Source organism: Notolepis coatsorum (genome assembly GCF_963971535.1).
Source record: "Notolepis coatsorum genome assembly, chromosome: 17".
NCBI classification, from domain to species: Eukaryota; Metazoa; Chordata; class Actinopteri; order Aulopiformes; family Paralepididae; genus Notolepis; species Notolepis coatsorum.
This window is the reverse complement of record NC_140181.1, coordinates 80,627,343-80,642,878: the sequence shown is the minus strand read 5'-3', so window position 1 is coordinate 80,642,878 and position 15,536 is coordinate 80,627,343. Positions and strand designations below refer to the sequence as shown.

The 15,536-nt window shown below is 43.3% G+C and overlaps 1 protein-coding gene across 1 annotated transcript; it reads right to left on the bottom strand.

Moving 5' to 3' along the window:
* Window positions 1-3,784: 3,784 nt before the first annotated feature.
* LOC311244599 (mitochondrial glutamate carrier 1-like) lies at window positions 3,785-12,493 on the bottom strand (the record flags this gene model as incomplete). The annotated part of the gene is made up of 9 exons (XM_084334195.1): window positions 12,382-12,493; window positions 8,800-8,925; window positions 8,296-8,351; window positions 7,108-7,198; window positions 6,892-7,010; window positions 6,575-6,767; window positions 4,716-4,873; window positions 4,088-4,163; window positions 3,785-3,944 (listed from the first exon to the last, which is right to left on the bottom strand). Exons 1-9 carry the CDS (start codon window positions 12,402-12,404, stop codon window positions 3,785-3,787), a joined length of 1,002 nt encoding a protein of 333 aa, XP_084190321.1. The 5' UTR covers window positions 12,405-12,493.
* Window positions 12,494-15,536: the final 3,043 nt, after the last annotated feature.

The following is a 15,536-nucleotide window of genomic DNA, read 5'->3' as shown; positions in this document are numbered from 1 at the left end:
GGTTGGGTACATTGGGATATTGACAACCATACTGGGTAATTTACATTAGAGGTGGTTGGTGTGTGAATTAGGGCTGAACGATTAATCAAATCTAATGTATTTGTAAGGCCCGACAACACACGTTAATGTCCCCATGGGCCGGACACGTCTTCTTTAAACAAGTCAAGAAGAAACATCACAATGAATCAAGAACAAAACAAAAACCCTATGAAGTCAAACATTTTAAATGAATGAATGCAACACTCCCAGACATACCCCACGCGAAGGTAAGGAAAAACTCACTAAAAACCTAGCAATAGGAAAAAATATTAACCACAGGCAATGTGGAGGAGAGAAACCTTAGAAGGGCCGTTCAAGGGGGGATCTCCTTTTTAGATGTCGGTGATAGTAGTCTTGCAATAAAACAGGCGAAACATGTAAGGTAAGCATGCACATATACGTGTAATGAAACACAAATAAGTGCATGCAATAGCAACTGAACATTTTGAAATAAATCCCTGCTTTTCTTTTCACGCTGTTTCTATGTGTAGTGAAAACTCCAACGCGTCGAACAAGCTTTGCATCCTCGTCATTCCTGAATGCCCACATGCTGTACTGGATAGTTGATGATAATAAACATTTAGCTTCATTAGCTGAAATCTAATCTAAAATCATTAAGTCTACTATAAGCCATTCTCCCTTTCTGTGTGTGTGAGGATGGCCAGATAATGTTGATATTTAAACATAAAACAATTATAATACATAATAAATGTATACATGATCATGCAACATAAAAATAATTGTTGTAGGAAAGGTTTGGGGGAGGTAGGTTGTGTGTTGTGAAGTTTAGACTTCAGAGAGAGTAATGTACTGAAAAAAGGTACCGTTGGGCAGACCCACCACGTAGGCCAGATGCAAGCCGCATTTTACAATAAACCTTCGTTGAGCTGCTAAAAAAGAAACGCACATTTTATCGCAATATATGTACGAAAAATCGCAATTAGATATTTTCCCAAAGCCGTGCAGCCCTAGTGTGGTCCAACTTTGGATAAATGCAGTACATTCACCCTGGATAAGACTGTCCGTGCACTTGTCATAATGTTGTTATGTTCCTTTAAGCGGGGATGTGACACCGGGAGGGAGGACATAGGCAAATTAGAGAACAAGTCTGCCGCTTTTTTGTTTGTTCCCTCAACAACTAGTCGTAACCCTCCCCCACTGGTCTGTTGGCAAGACACTGGTAGTACCGGGATGCCCCCTGCTGTGAACGCATGCCCTTCTCTTCTACAGCAACTCCTCCTCCAGGCTGTTGCTATAAACAATTTGATGATTGCTGGTTAAGCTCGGCGTCATCTGCACAAGGGGTTCCAGGCCTGGCAGCGTGACGCCGCTCTCTATTGGAAGTTTCACCTTTCTGCGTTAGAGCTCACAGGACAGCTGCACATGGCAGTTCTGCGTGCCGCGCAGTAGAGCCTCTAGGCCTGCCAGGGGGGTTGGGTTACCCCCGCACTGCAGAACACACATGTTCTCGAGCACCAACACACACACACAAGGCTGCACACGTGGAAGAGTTGCAATATTGCATCAGAAAAAGTGTCTGCAAGTTACGCTCAACCCTGTTCCAACACCTTTACCTAGGATACCTAGACTAAACCTCTGCGTGGACTACGGTACAAAACTGTATTGTACAAAACTTCAGACTCAACAAATTGGACAACAAATTGGGTTTCAGTTATAAATATTTATTCTGTATTCATTTATCTGAAAAAACAGGCACTGAGCGAAACTGAAGAATATACATTTCCAGTTAGGAAGTGGTGGTTGTTGTTCTTGTGACGTCCAGAGATTAAACGTCTTTAAGAAAGCAGACGGTCGACTGGCGGTCGGATGCTTCACATTTAGCTGTGAATGCTTGGATGCAGTGTTTGATGTTCGTAGCGTTAAGTTCACCTCACCCAGAGATTTCAGACTTTCCCCACTGCTCAGTTTCAGATCAATACTTATAGAAAAACATGTACAGTACTGACAAACAAACGTGTCGAAACCACTTCGTAATGTCGGGACCCACACAAGTTTTCCCAGGAGACACTATAGGATGCAACCCAGCATTGCACCCATGTTCACCTGTGAAAAACTCTCTGCGTTAGTACAGTATTACGAGTGCAAGTGTGTCAGCGACCGAAAACAACGCTGGCCACAGACACTGACATGCTAGGATAGAGTGGCCGGAAAATGTGTCACCTTGGTCCCAATGTACAGTAGCAAGTCCCAACAACAAAGAATATAAAAAGGCCTCCTCTTCAGTCGATTCAAACAGCTCGCTTTCCACCACATATCTACTGTCATTTATTGGAGTGGACAAAGATTATTTTGGCTTACAGCCGTTTCCCACAAAACATTTCAAATACCAAGCTGTTGGCATCGACCTCTTTTTAAACAAAGACAAAAAAAAGTGATTCTCCAAAGACAGCTATGTGAGTCATTGTATGGCTAACACTGGGGCCCACAAGAGTGACAGTTGCATAACCAGGATAGAGTACAGTAGAATTACATTACAGAGCCCTTTCTACCAAACCCAATCACACACACTCTTAACTCAGGACTGTCCCTACGCCTGGACGTCACAGCCTGGGGTAGAGCACAAGTGGAACGTCATCCAACTCTCTTGCATAGAAGACTGACCCAATTGGCAGCTCAAACATCTAAATCAGAATCATCACCTCTACTTATAATGCTGATCTGGAATATAATGAGGAGATAGGCTATGGCCATGTTGACCCAAAATACATATAGTATGCATATGCGTAACCATGTGACGGAATGAGTGAAGAGTGAAACCAATTTAGACATAAATACCCCCAGTGACATCCAACCTAAAAACCTTTTCAGCTCCTCTTGGCAGCAGGACGTACCACGTACCAGTCTAGTTGTGACTTCTCACCATTGCTGGAGATCGCCCGTCTTTAACAGATTTTGTGGTCATAGATGTACGGTGTTTTATACAACTACACACACAAAATTAGTTAAAGACACAGATAATCTATGGTAATGGCGAGAAGTACAAATTAAACCAGTATGGTCCTTTAAGTGACATCCATTTTGAGGAAAACAAACAATGATTCCTTTAGACATGTTAGGGGGAAAGAAATACATATATATATTTATATACAAAGAAAACGCAGGCCATATCAGTAGCCCAGTGCCATACAATACATAACCCTTTAAAACAGGATCAGAGAAGTACAAGCAAGGTATTGATTTTCGTCCACTGCCTCTGCTGGAATTCGGACAACATCTTCTCTTCTCTCCCTGTCACCTGGCGATACCAATCACCCCGAGACCTAACGGTGACCAAGATGAGACGTGTGGGGAGCGGTACACAGGTTAGGGTTACAGGCGAAGGGTCGGAGGTAAGAGGATACTGGGGCACGTGGGCGGAGCGTTACCCAGGGAAAGGAGGGTGAGAGGAGGAGAGCTGAGATGAATCGGACTGGACTACCCCCGGTCCCTCATTGAGGGAAAAATCAAAAGGGGCAGCTTTTCAGGAAAAACAGACTCATAACATTTCTGTCTTTCTTTACTTCCCGAGTGAAGTTTCAATCACAGTCAAGTAATTGAAACTTATAGTCAAGTAAGCCAAATAGGCATGCTACAGACAGAATTGGATGCCATTTTGAAACAAAATGGTGTCTACCTGGTCCCCTTTAGCATTCCCTAAGACCTCCCACGATAAACAAGGTGAACAGTGAGCTGTGCGTAGCTGCCTGTCGTTTTGAGAGCAGAGGACTCCAGGAAGCAGCCTGTTCTAGGCAGAGTAGATGCCGTATGGGCTGTAGCCCAGCAGGAACTCTCCGACTCCCACGAAGTAGACGACCTGGGCGATGCCGAAGAGAGGGGCGATGACCAGCGCCCTGCAGCTGGCCCCCTTCAGGAAGGCCCCGGGACCCTCCTTCCTCAGGATCTTTCTGCAAAGGGGGAGAGGTGAGGATAACACATTTAGAACCGTTTAGACTACCTACAGGCCCGTGTCCCTCAGGAAGCGGGACGTGGTGGAACATTGTCACGGTTTCCAGGTGTTTATATTTGCAGAGAGACGTGAGTGTGTTACCTGACACAGTCCACGACTCCGTTGTAGGTCTCCTCGTTTGCTCCTTTATGGAGGGATTGTAGCCTCGTCTTGACCACTGCACACGGTATAGAGCTCATGTTAGCTTAAGGGGGCACTTAGCCAAAAAAACGTTAGTACACGTTTACATTTAGTCATTTAGCTGAACGCTTTTATCCAAAGCAAAGTTCTGTATGACAAGTCAGCAGGAAGGGTACAACTCTTTCAGCTGAGTAACAATGTTTGTCAAACAGTGTTGAACTTGAATGCATAGTAGTAAAGACATACTAGCATATAGGTAGTAATATGGGCAAGGAAGATTATTTAGTAGCAAAGTTATTGAGGGTTAATGAGTTTGAATATCTCCTCCTGTGATGTCATCAGAGGACACTGAGTCCTTGTGTTGTGTTAATTACAGCTAAATGAAATGATGTAGATGAAAAAGTAGAGATAAGGATTGCAGATACTGTAGGGATTGCTATTTTTTCATCATTTGATTTCCTTTAAGACATAATTTTTTTATTTTTCATTTGAGCACACAGAGAACTAAACTCAACTAATGCAAACGGATGTCCCCACATAGTATATATAACCAAATATGGACCCAAGTAGCCCAGGTTTAACCACTCACCGTCACAGGGGCTGACGGCCACAGCGGCGATGGATCCGGCCAGGAGGCCAGACAGGAAGGACCAGTAGAGGGGCACAGAGGGGTCGTCTGGCGAGCGACGGCCCAGCTGGTGCAGGTGGGCGAAGAGGGGGAAGTACACAACAGAGAACGGGATGTCCCTGAAGGAGCAATCAGTCTGTTTAATAAATCAAGTCCAACAGAGAGTAAAGCATACCTTACACCTTACCATGTCAACTGACCTATCTCAAACCCTGCCCTCTTTTAAGCAATAGTTGTGATTGGAGGATCAAGGAAATATTTTTCTAGTCCCTATAGGGAGGTGTAGACTGACGTCGCTTTGGACCGCCCGCGAGGTCCACTCGTATAGGGATTTATCATTGGGAAAATGGATTATCGGTTATTGTAACAATTCTGCCTCATGAATATTGAAAAGCTTTCCATTTTTGCACAAAACAAGTTCCCTTCTATCACTAACATTATTGTTTAACTCATTGGGCACCAGACCTGAGTAAAGTCGGGTTATCTCGCCAGCGGTTGAGCGCCATACCCGAGTATAGTCGGGTTTTGGCCGTTTTTTCTTTTATTAATTTTTTTTTATTCATTACAGGTTCACGGACGTCGGTGTTACCATAGGAAATCATTCTGAGATCCCTAGAGTGCAATACCGGCTGCATCCTGCTAGGTGGCAGTATCGCCCACCCTTTGAAACCTTATTTCACACTGTGTGTCACATCTAATTTCGTCCGGGGCGGAGAATTTAGATCAAGCCAAGTAAATCGCTTCATCCGACCACTTCGAAACGCGTTCAGCACATTTGAGGCATATCTTGTGCCACTTCATGTCAGGGACCCGATCAACATCAATACTGGAAATCGCAATCAGACAATTGGAATATTCTTTTTGGGATACCCCCTGGTAAAGGTAAGGACTATATGACATCAACCCTACTTTGATCCAACAATGATTTCACATCGATCGCAACGATCATATGTAACATACTCCAAAGCGTATGCCGTTGCTGACGATCAAAGCATCAAAAAACGACCCCCCCTCCCCCCTTTCATGCATTCATGATGAAACATAATACCTATTATATACCTTTAATTTGGAAACAGTAGCGTGTCCAGGCGAGCAACGCGAACGCTTTTAGCAAAATTCACATATGGCTCCATAGCACAGTTACCAGGAATTAGCCAGGATCACTCTGAAACTATACAATATTCACCACGGTATAACACGCAAACGTATACATAAAAAATGTTATTCTTTTTCACATGTTGAACGATGGATAGTTAATGTCAAATGAGCCATAGTATTGTCTCCATAGCTATAATATAGAATATAGATATAGCCCTGCAAACACCGCGACGCACAGTGAAAATCCCTATCTCTTACAGCGGTGGTGCAATGAGTACAAGGATGGCTTAAACGGCTGGCGCTAAAAGTGTTAAGCATTTTTGGTTGAAATTAAATTTGGCGATTATCTTTTATGATTAATTGCGAATATTTTCATGTTGAGCTATAGATTGTGGATGAATACGCACAGAAAGGTACACCATGCAAATGTTAATGCTTTATTTGTTTTAAACGAGACGATTTAGAAATGGTCAATGGGGAATTACATTGCATTTTCACGATGGTGGACCGGCCAAAAACAGCAATAACCTAACCACTACACCTCCCTATAGAGGCAGAATCCTAGTTATGTGTGTAGAGATCAGTGATTAGCAACAGTTGTGATTGGAGGATCAAGAAAAGAGGGCAGGGTTTAAAATAGGTCAATTAAAACGTCTATAGATCTAGTCCCTATCGAGGCAGAAGGTATGTGTGTAGATCAGTGATTAGCCGGTGTATATCACCTCATCAGAGTGGCGGCCAGCCCCTTGTACAGTCCTGTGACTCCCTTTGTCCTCAGCAGTTCTCTGGTGATCTGCGTGGCGGACACTCTGCTGACCTGGGCAGGGCTGGCGTTGTAGGAGCGGCTCAGCATGGCGCTGGTGCCCCCCATTTTCATAGCTGGCACTAAACTGGGCATAATCCTCTGCTGGGCCACTGGTACAGAGACAAGGAAGACATTGCTACTGTCAAGTTACACTTCCTTGTTCATTTTGACCAATTGTTTTGATTATTTTCACCAATGTGTGTTTGGATCCAAAATGGCTGCCATTTGCCTTACCTAGCCTGCCCGCATCCTGCAACTGGATCTTGAGCATCTCCATGGGTGTCGTGACAATGACCTGGCACATCCCCGCACCACAGCCTGCTAGCATCTCTTTGAAGACGTTCAGCCTGCCACTGAACACACCGGAGACACTCCGGAGAGTCACACGCTGCACAGGATACATTCGTTTTTCACACAGGTCATTCAGAGCATCGCAGTGTCTAAACTCACCCATCTTTGCTAAGTTGGTGGCGGAAGAAATCGTTGGCGGCCAGTTTGATGGCTTTCTCAGGGGTCACCAGGGTCAGGTTCACTGCCGCCCCTACAACAAGATTAGATAAGATATTCTTTTATTGATCCCCTTGGGGGAATTCAGGGAAATTCAACAACAATAACAACATGAGGAATTAGAAAGTGTCTATAGGAATAACTAATCTCTGTTAGGTTGTGATATACTGTATGTACACACACAGACAGACAGTGAACGCTGCAAAGCAGAGATGTGCAGCTGAGACAGAAGAGGCATCACGTTTATAAAAAAAAAATATATATATATATATAAAATTATTTCTACTATTTGAACCACAGAAGTTGCCAAATGAGTTGAGGCGAGGATGAATGGAATATAAAGTACGTGCATCAGTAGTTGATACGTGGATCAGCTAGCTTAGCTTAAAACTCCGGAAAGAGAGGACATTTGCATCTATCTTCTTGTCTGACTGGAGAAGACGGTAAGCACATTTCCCATAATGTTGGTGTGTTCCTTTAAATGGTTTGCTTTCAGCTGGGGGCCGTCTTATGGCTAGCCTCTACTGGCACACACACACACACTGCACAGAGACCTTGGCCTACAGTAACATTTTAAATTACAGGTCGGTGCATCTAACACTGAGCAACAGGAACAAACCCAGATAACAGATGGGTGTGTAGCGACAATACCTTCGCAGCCATTCAGCCCAATGCTTTATCAAAGGAGGCCGCATGTCATGTTTCTCCCCTACCCTGAGAGCCTACTCGCTGTGGCACATCATCACTGCTCCCATTTAATTCCTTGGCAACACCAATGGGGTATATCAGTAATCTATCTTTTCAAGACTGTTTATCTGTAGTTACACTGACTCTCGAGCCAAGAACACAAGAACTTTACACAGCAAGAGACACATGCCTACAGTAGTATATGAGGGGGAGGGGATGATATCCTGTGTTATGGGATTCCAACTGATTCTACACATACAGACACAGTTGTACTAGTCTTTTATTTATTTTTTATTTTCGTTTATTTCTTTACCCAGGGACAGTGCACATTCATCAACATCTGCAGTTTCCACATCAATGTAAATGTGCCAGAGTTAGCTAATGAGCTAGTTTTCATCTGTAGTCCCTGCCTAACATGCATGTCTTCATGGTGTGTAGTCTTACCTCTGTACATGCCAAAGTAGCCTTCTGATTTAACAGTCTTAATGAGACAGTCCATCCTGGGGGGGGGGGGGGGGGGGGAACAAAGAGGATTATTACATCTAGTGAAGCATGTAATAAATCTACAGTATACACGCACACACTCCTCATGAATACATACAATCTCTGTGTGTGCGTGTGTGTGTGTGACGTGTGTGTGTGTGTGTGTGTGTGTTCTTGGAAGTGCCATCAAACTGGGGACTACAGTACCAGACCCACTCACAATAGAGGTTGTGTGGTCTGTGACAACAGATAATTACTGATAATCTGCCTAGGCTGGCCATTCCCCAGCATGGCCTCGATAGCTTTCACTCTTTTTCATCAAGATTTTAGATGGTACTTTGAAACCACAAGTCAAAGGCAAAATAACCATGCAAACCAATGTGAAAATCTGGTGAGATAAAGTCAGTCAAAAATGTAAATACACATAATGCAAACGAAGACAGGTTATTTCAGTGCGGGTCTTACATGCTCTTGTAGATCTGCTGCCCGCTGCGCTGGTTCTGCAGGCGTGTCTTGGCCAGGTCGATGGGGAAGACACAGGTGACTCCCACCATGCCTGCTACACCTCCATTAATCAGCTTGGCTGGGAGACTGTGAACACAGATCAAACACATGAATACTTTATCTATGTGTCTGCAGGTAGGTTGGAGGGGATGGGTGGTCTATATGCTTTTTATACATCGATGAACCATCCAACCGAGCCCATCTGTAAACTGATTTGTATGTGAGAATAGGATCATCAAACACTAAAATAGAGCTATAGAATGTTGGGAGTAGGGCTGGATTATCGTTTGAAAATGTTAGATATCAGTGCCAATACCAATACCTGGGATTCGATACCAAGACCAAAGCAAAAGTATTTTTGATACCTTACTTTATGTGCTGTGTGAGCCAATCAGAGGCTTTGTTACATTTTGGATGATTTGGGATTGTGGTTGAACAAAAATCTTGGAAGAAACATGCTTATTGGCTCTAAGGATTAGCCCGAATCCGAATAGGAATTTGGGAAAGCACGGATAATGAGATGGACACAGATATTCTTATTACACAGATATTCATATTATTATTCTGGAAAATAATGTTTTTTATGTTATGTTATGAAGGACGATTGTAGGACAGTCATCAAAAAAGTTTTTTCAAAAAGAGTTGCCTCGACTTTTCTCATATCTCGGCTGCTCCATGTCGAGCAAGGTCTCCTCTACATTTTCAAAAGCCTAGAGACAGCTTGTCTTAAATTGTCATCATGAATTATGCATGTGAAAAGCCTACATATTAGTCACTACAGGCTGTATAAAAGGAACACACCTGATTTAGCAGGGGAGGGAAGGTGGGGTGTGTGCAAATGCCTGCTATTCTACACTCTTGACAAAAAGGCTGCTAAATAGCACTAAACGTGGTTGGCTCGTAATCATATAGGCTGTGTAAAAAGAGATTAATTTTTTTTTAAATAATAATAAAACAGGTTAATGTATACTATTACTGTTATGTAATACTGTTGTAAATATTATTTTCCGTTTCTGATGGTTAAATGTCCCCCAGTTAACACATCAAGTGCCGTTCAGCAGGGGGCACTGTGGGCCTTTAGTGCCAACGCTCTGTTCAATGAGATAAATAGCGGTGTTTTGCAGTGGTAGCCTAAACCTATATTAAATATTAGAGCTATGGATCTAATAACGCCGTCGATTGTCAGTGAGTTTCTTCCGGTCAACATGCAAAAAACAGAATTTTTTTTCATCAATACATTTCCGTTTTATACCGTGGTGAATACGAGCATAGTTCCAGAGCGATTCTGTGTAATCCCAGGGAACGCAGCCAAAACAGCCCGTATCTGAATTTCACTATTTATCGTGCCATTTCTCGCTTGCTTATTGCATCAATCTGAAATCAACGCTAGATTATCGGTATTATGTTTCCCTGTGTATTCTATGCTTCGAGCGCCACCAACGGCATACATTACTGCAATCGCGGCAAAAAAATCATCGGATCAACGCAAGATTGGTAACATATAGTCCTTACCTTGTATCTGATGTACTGCAAAAAGAATAATCCAATTATCTGATCGCCATTCCAAATTTTCATCGCGATCGTTTGTCCAACGTTATCCAGCATTGCAGATGATCTGGCGGGCGGGGACCCTCGTCGAGGGAACTGTGGTGACCGTTTGTCTAGCCGGAGTGTTTAGAACCCGCCCCCACGCCGCAGCTCGGCCAAGAAAACAGACCACATTGTTTAAAATGGAGTGCAATAGCGGCCGCAAGGCGTTAGGCGGCGGTACTTGCCGTTTGCGATCTCAGACACATTCAGGACAGCATGCACAAGGTGCCTCGATGGATTATGAATGGCAATAGCGAATAAAAGAAATAACGAAACAGAAACGTAGATCTAAATTACAGTGTCATTTGATACCAAATTTTGAAACCACAGCATTTTTCGATACTCAAAGGTATTGAAAAAATTCAATCGATACTATAAGAAAATCGATTTTCAATACCCAGCCCAATCCCCCAGTTGGGAGAGCATGACCTGGATCTGTTAGTCCAAGAATAACTACTCATACAGTAAATTAAAACCAACATATGAGAATCATTCACCCAGGCATTGTGCCAGTTAAGATCCACATGTTTTTTTTCCTACAGAGTACAGACTAACATCTAAGTCTAAATGGACATAACAACTCTCTCCCAAACTCACGGACCGGAGAACCAAGATGCTAATCTGTTCTCTGAGCTGGGTGCATTCTCTCCGCTGACAGTGGTAACGTGACTTTGTGGATTCATGGAATGTTTTGTCTTAAATTTTACATTCAAATGAGATTCTTTCTTTTCTTTTCCTTTATTTTTCATCATATGCATCTATACGTTGATCTTAAACCAATCTTAATGAATTGATCTGAAAAACGACATAATGTCTTTATATCCCAGAGGAAAGCTTCTGGCACTGGGGGGGGGGGGGGGGGGGGCATGCTCTCGGTCATGGCTATAGGAGATATTGAATGTTCACAAAAAAACGCAGTAAACTATAGTATTTCAAAGTACAGGAATAGCATCGTCAGAGGTATTCCGTTTTAAATAGACAGGAACCATAGGACCATGGATTGGAATAATTTAAACACACCACTCTCATTCAGATATTATTATATGAACACACTAAATACAGAGATGGAAAGTAACTAATTACAATTATACCATGGTCTGGGTGAATACTCTTTTCTGATTGGCCAGCAGGTGTGCGATCAAGATTAATCAGTGAACGGCTCAAGATTAATCTCTGTTCTAAATGAATCCGCTATGCAGCCTGTTACCATAGCAACATTAAAGAGCACAGCTGTCGAAGCTTTACTCCTTATCAACTGCCGCGAAGCACAGCTGACTTGATCAACTTGATAAACAAACGACCGGGAAGGAAAACACAGAGATGGCAAAGTGTAAAAGACTTTAATAAATACCTTTATTCTATATTGTTGGCAAATGACCATGGTATAAGCGGAATAATCAACTTGTTAAACAGTTTTAGGCCCTTTGTGGAGGCAGACCTGCACCTGTACGCAGTCTCCACGTCGTTTAAACTAGTTGATTACTTATTGTAGTTACTGTAATTGAGTAGTATTACCTTTTCAGAACATTTCAAAGTCTGTACACTTACTTCCACTCAGGTCATTTTCTAGTTCCTACATTTACTTGAGTATTATTTCCAGACAGATTGTGAATGCAGTTATTCTGGACATTACCTTCCTTAAATTATACAATAATTTATATTATTGAAAAGGAACCATCCACCAAACCATGGGGAGTTAACCCCATCAAACTATCTGAGAGACCACAAGTAATCATGTAATCAGTTATTCGAGTACTTTCTTTGAAGCATGCTACTCGTTCACTTTTAATCTTCTAAACAAATACTCGTACTCACTACAGTTCTCACTACAGATGGTAACAGTACTTCCTCTTCTACGTAAGTAATATACTTCATTCCACCTCTGACTAAATATCCACATCGCCCCAAATATTGTTTAGTGTATTGGGGGGCGTCTAGAGAAACAGTCCATACCTGATCGGTTGTTGCTGGGCCATGATCTTGTTGTTTCGACTGTAACGGAGTACAGACAGCTTGTCAAATCAATTGAGGAGGCCGGTGGAGGAGAGCAGGTAGAGAGTCCCTGAGAGACACTGAGCAAGGCAAGAGGAGAGAGACACAGGGGGTTATATATGTAAAGGATAAGCCCAGCCCCAGAATTACACCGCCTCACACTCCCCACCCACTGCACTATACCAGCCAAGAACCTGAGGGGTGGGTGTCACTCGGGCCTCAGGGCTCACTCCACATGCACCGTCCACAGTGGCCCTGCGTGCCTGAGAGGTTGGCTCAGCTCCAGCTTTCACACTGTCTGGGACCTCGTCCAAAGAGGTTAGGCTAATGCCTGCCATAAAACACCACACATCAGAGAGGTTAGGCTAATGCCTGCCATAAAACACCACACATCAGAGAGGTTAGGCTAATGCCTGCCATAAAACACCACGCATCAGAGGTTAGGCTAATGCCTGCCATAAAACACCACGCATCAGAGGTTAGGCTAATGCCTGCCATAAAACACCACGCATCAGAGGTTAGGCTAATGCCTGCCATAAAACACCACGCATCAGAGGTTAGGCTAATGCCTGCCATAAAATACTGCACATCAAAGAGGTTAGGCATACAGTATGCCTGCCATAAAACACCACGCATCAAAGAAGCGGATCTTAACGTGACAGCTGGCAGAGAGCTCTGATGTGAGGAAAATCCCCATAACTCTAAGGCTGCGGTTACACTAGGGCCATTTTCGTTTCGTTTCATTCGCTTTTCAGAACGCTGCGTATTGGCAGGCAAGTAAGAGTTAAGTTAGACGTTGTTTTGTCTCGTCTACTATATACATGTAGTACAATGCCAAAGCAGTAGGCGGCGATGTAGTTCAAACATGAAGGCCATTTTTAACCAATCAGAAAAGTTGAATGAGACACTCCACATCCTGCTCAAAATCTCAAAAGCCACCATCTTTATACCTCGCATGAGCCATTTAGCCACATAGCATTTATTTTCAGCAAGAAATAAAGTGCAATAAACAAAAACGGATACATTCACTGTGTGTTCTGCCTCATTTGTTGATGAAACAAAACTAACATCAACACAATTGACCACCAAGAGCGGAGTTTAGTCTCACAAAAATATCGTTGCCGATTTTGTTAGCTTACGTGCTAACGTGATTGGGATATGCCAGTATAACAGTATAGCATTGTGGCTAGCAGCGAAGTTTGTTAGCTTACGTGCTAACGTGATTGGGATATGCCATTATAACAGTATAGCATTGTGGCTAGCAGCTTGGTTGATTGATTGATTGATTGAAAAGTTTATTAACAGATTGCAGAATGGGTACAGTACAGTACAGCTCAAATACATACAATTGTTAAGGGGATGCAGACCAGAGAAAGACTTTCGTCTGGTAACGTTAATGCTAGCAGAATGAATGGATGTAAACTTTATTTAACAGATTGCAGAATGGGTACAATACAATACGGCTCAATACAAACAATTGTTAAGGGAATGCAGACTGTTGTAGCTTGGACGGGCTCCTTATAACAATAACTTGACAACACATGGTAGCCGTAGCTACTTGGGACAGCTCTGCTGTAAACACTGGAAATAACCGTGCAGGTCTCTACTGCACATGGGCATTGGGCAGAACGGCTCCGTATCCGGCTCGCGCAGATTACATGGCACCATTGTCGGCGAGTTTCGGCCAAAAACAAAAACCCCAGTGTAACCATGGCCTAAAGCTCAAGGGACAAACTGGCATATAATACTAGGGACTAGATCATGACACTTTATACAATGGCATGCAAATTTCTTGATTCTGATTGGCTGAAAAAGTGAAGTTGCCGGTTGTTATTTCGTATAACACACTCCAGAACCCGTTCTGAGGGGAGTGGCCACTGGCTGACAGTGCTATCTGTCTCGGGTGCCGGAGAGGAGAGAAGCACAACATGAATCCATTGTGGGGTGAAAATTTTACGCAAAACATTAATATCTTTGGAACCGTGTGTGTTAAATTGTATCTGAATCGGGGTATGATCTTCTCTCGTCACAATTGAAATTGTATTTCTCCGTCGCGCAAAAGCTGGCTGGCAGTCTCATTGAATAATATACATGCTCCGAATATGTAAAGCCGCGGGCACGACATGATTTACACCAATCATTGTTTAAGAAGCACAGTGAAGTTACCCGTTGTTATTTCGTATAACACACTCCACGTGACCCCAGAACCTCAATGTAAATAAACCATAATTACCCTACAAAAACAGTACTGTATTTGTAAATCTGGTATGTCATAAATGTATCTGTAGCAGTACTGTCTATCTGTATGTCATGTATGTCTGTAAACTTGTGCATAACAGAGTGTGGCTCTATAGCAGAGTCATTTTATATGAAGTTTGTTGTTAGATGTTGTTAGATGGTCTGTCCACCGGGCGCCACCCAAGCACCCATAATGGAGGAGCCGCTACTCTCAGAGGTCTATGAGACAGGCGGTATTTCTGTAGATCTGGTATGTCATAAATGTCTGGATGGAACAGTACTGTCTATCTGTATGTCATGTATGTCATATATGTTATGATGAATTGAAAATGGGGGACCCTGGTGTAAACAAGACGAAAGTCTTTCTCTGGTCTGCATCCCCTTAACAATTGTGTGTATTGAGCTGTACTGTATTGTACCCATTCTTGTTGTAATCACAGCAAGAGCCTTCCTCACTCCTCCTCATCCTCCCTCCACATTCTCCACACACCTTCTTCACTCCTCCTCATCCTCTCCCACACTCTTGCACGCTGCCAGCTCTCCACTCAACACAGCTGTCACTCATCCCCTCATCAACACAGCTGTCACTCATCTCCTCATCAGCCAGAAGATACTTCAGCTGGCGGATCCTGTTCCCTCGTCGTGGGAGTGTTAAACTACCTTCCAAGTAAGAAGACTGAACCTAAGCCTTGCTACCTGTACTCATTGATATTCCCTGACCTAACCTTTGTTCTCCGTGTGCCCAGGACCTCCGCTCCAGTGTCCCTCCTACCCGGACATCCCGTGCTGATACTGCACAAGGAGTGCTCCTGCTCTCACCCCCGACACAGTCCTGTGTCTACGTTCTCCCGTACTGCACAAGGAGTGCACCTGTCCTA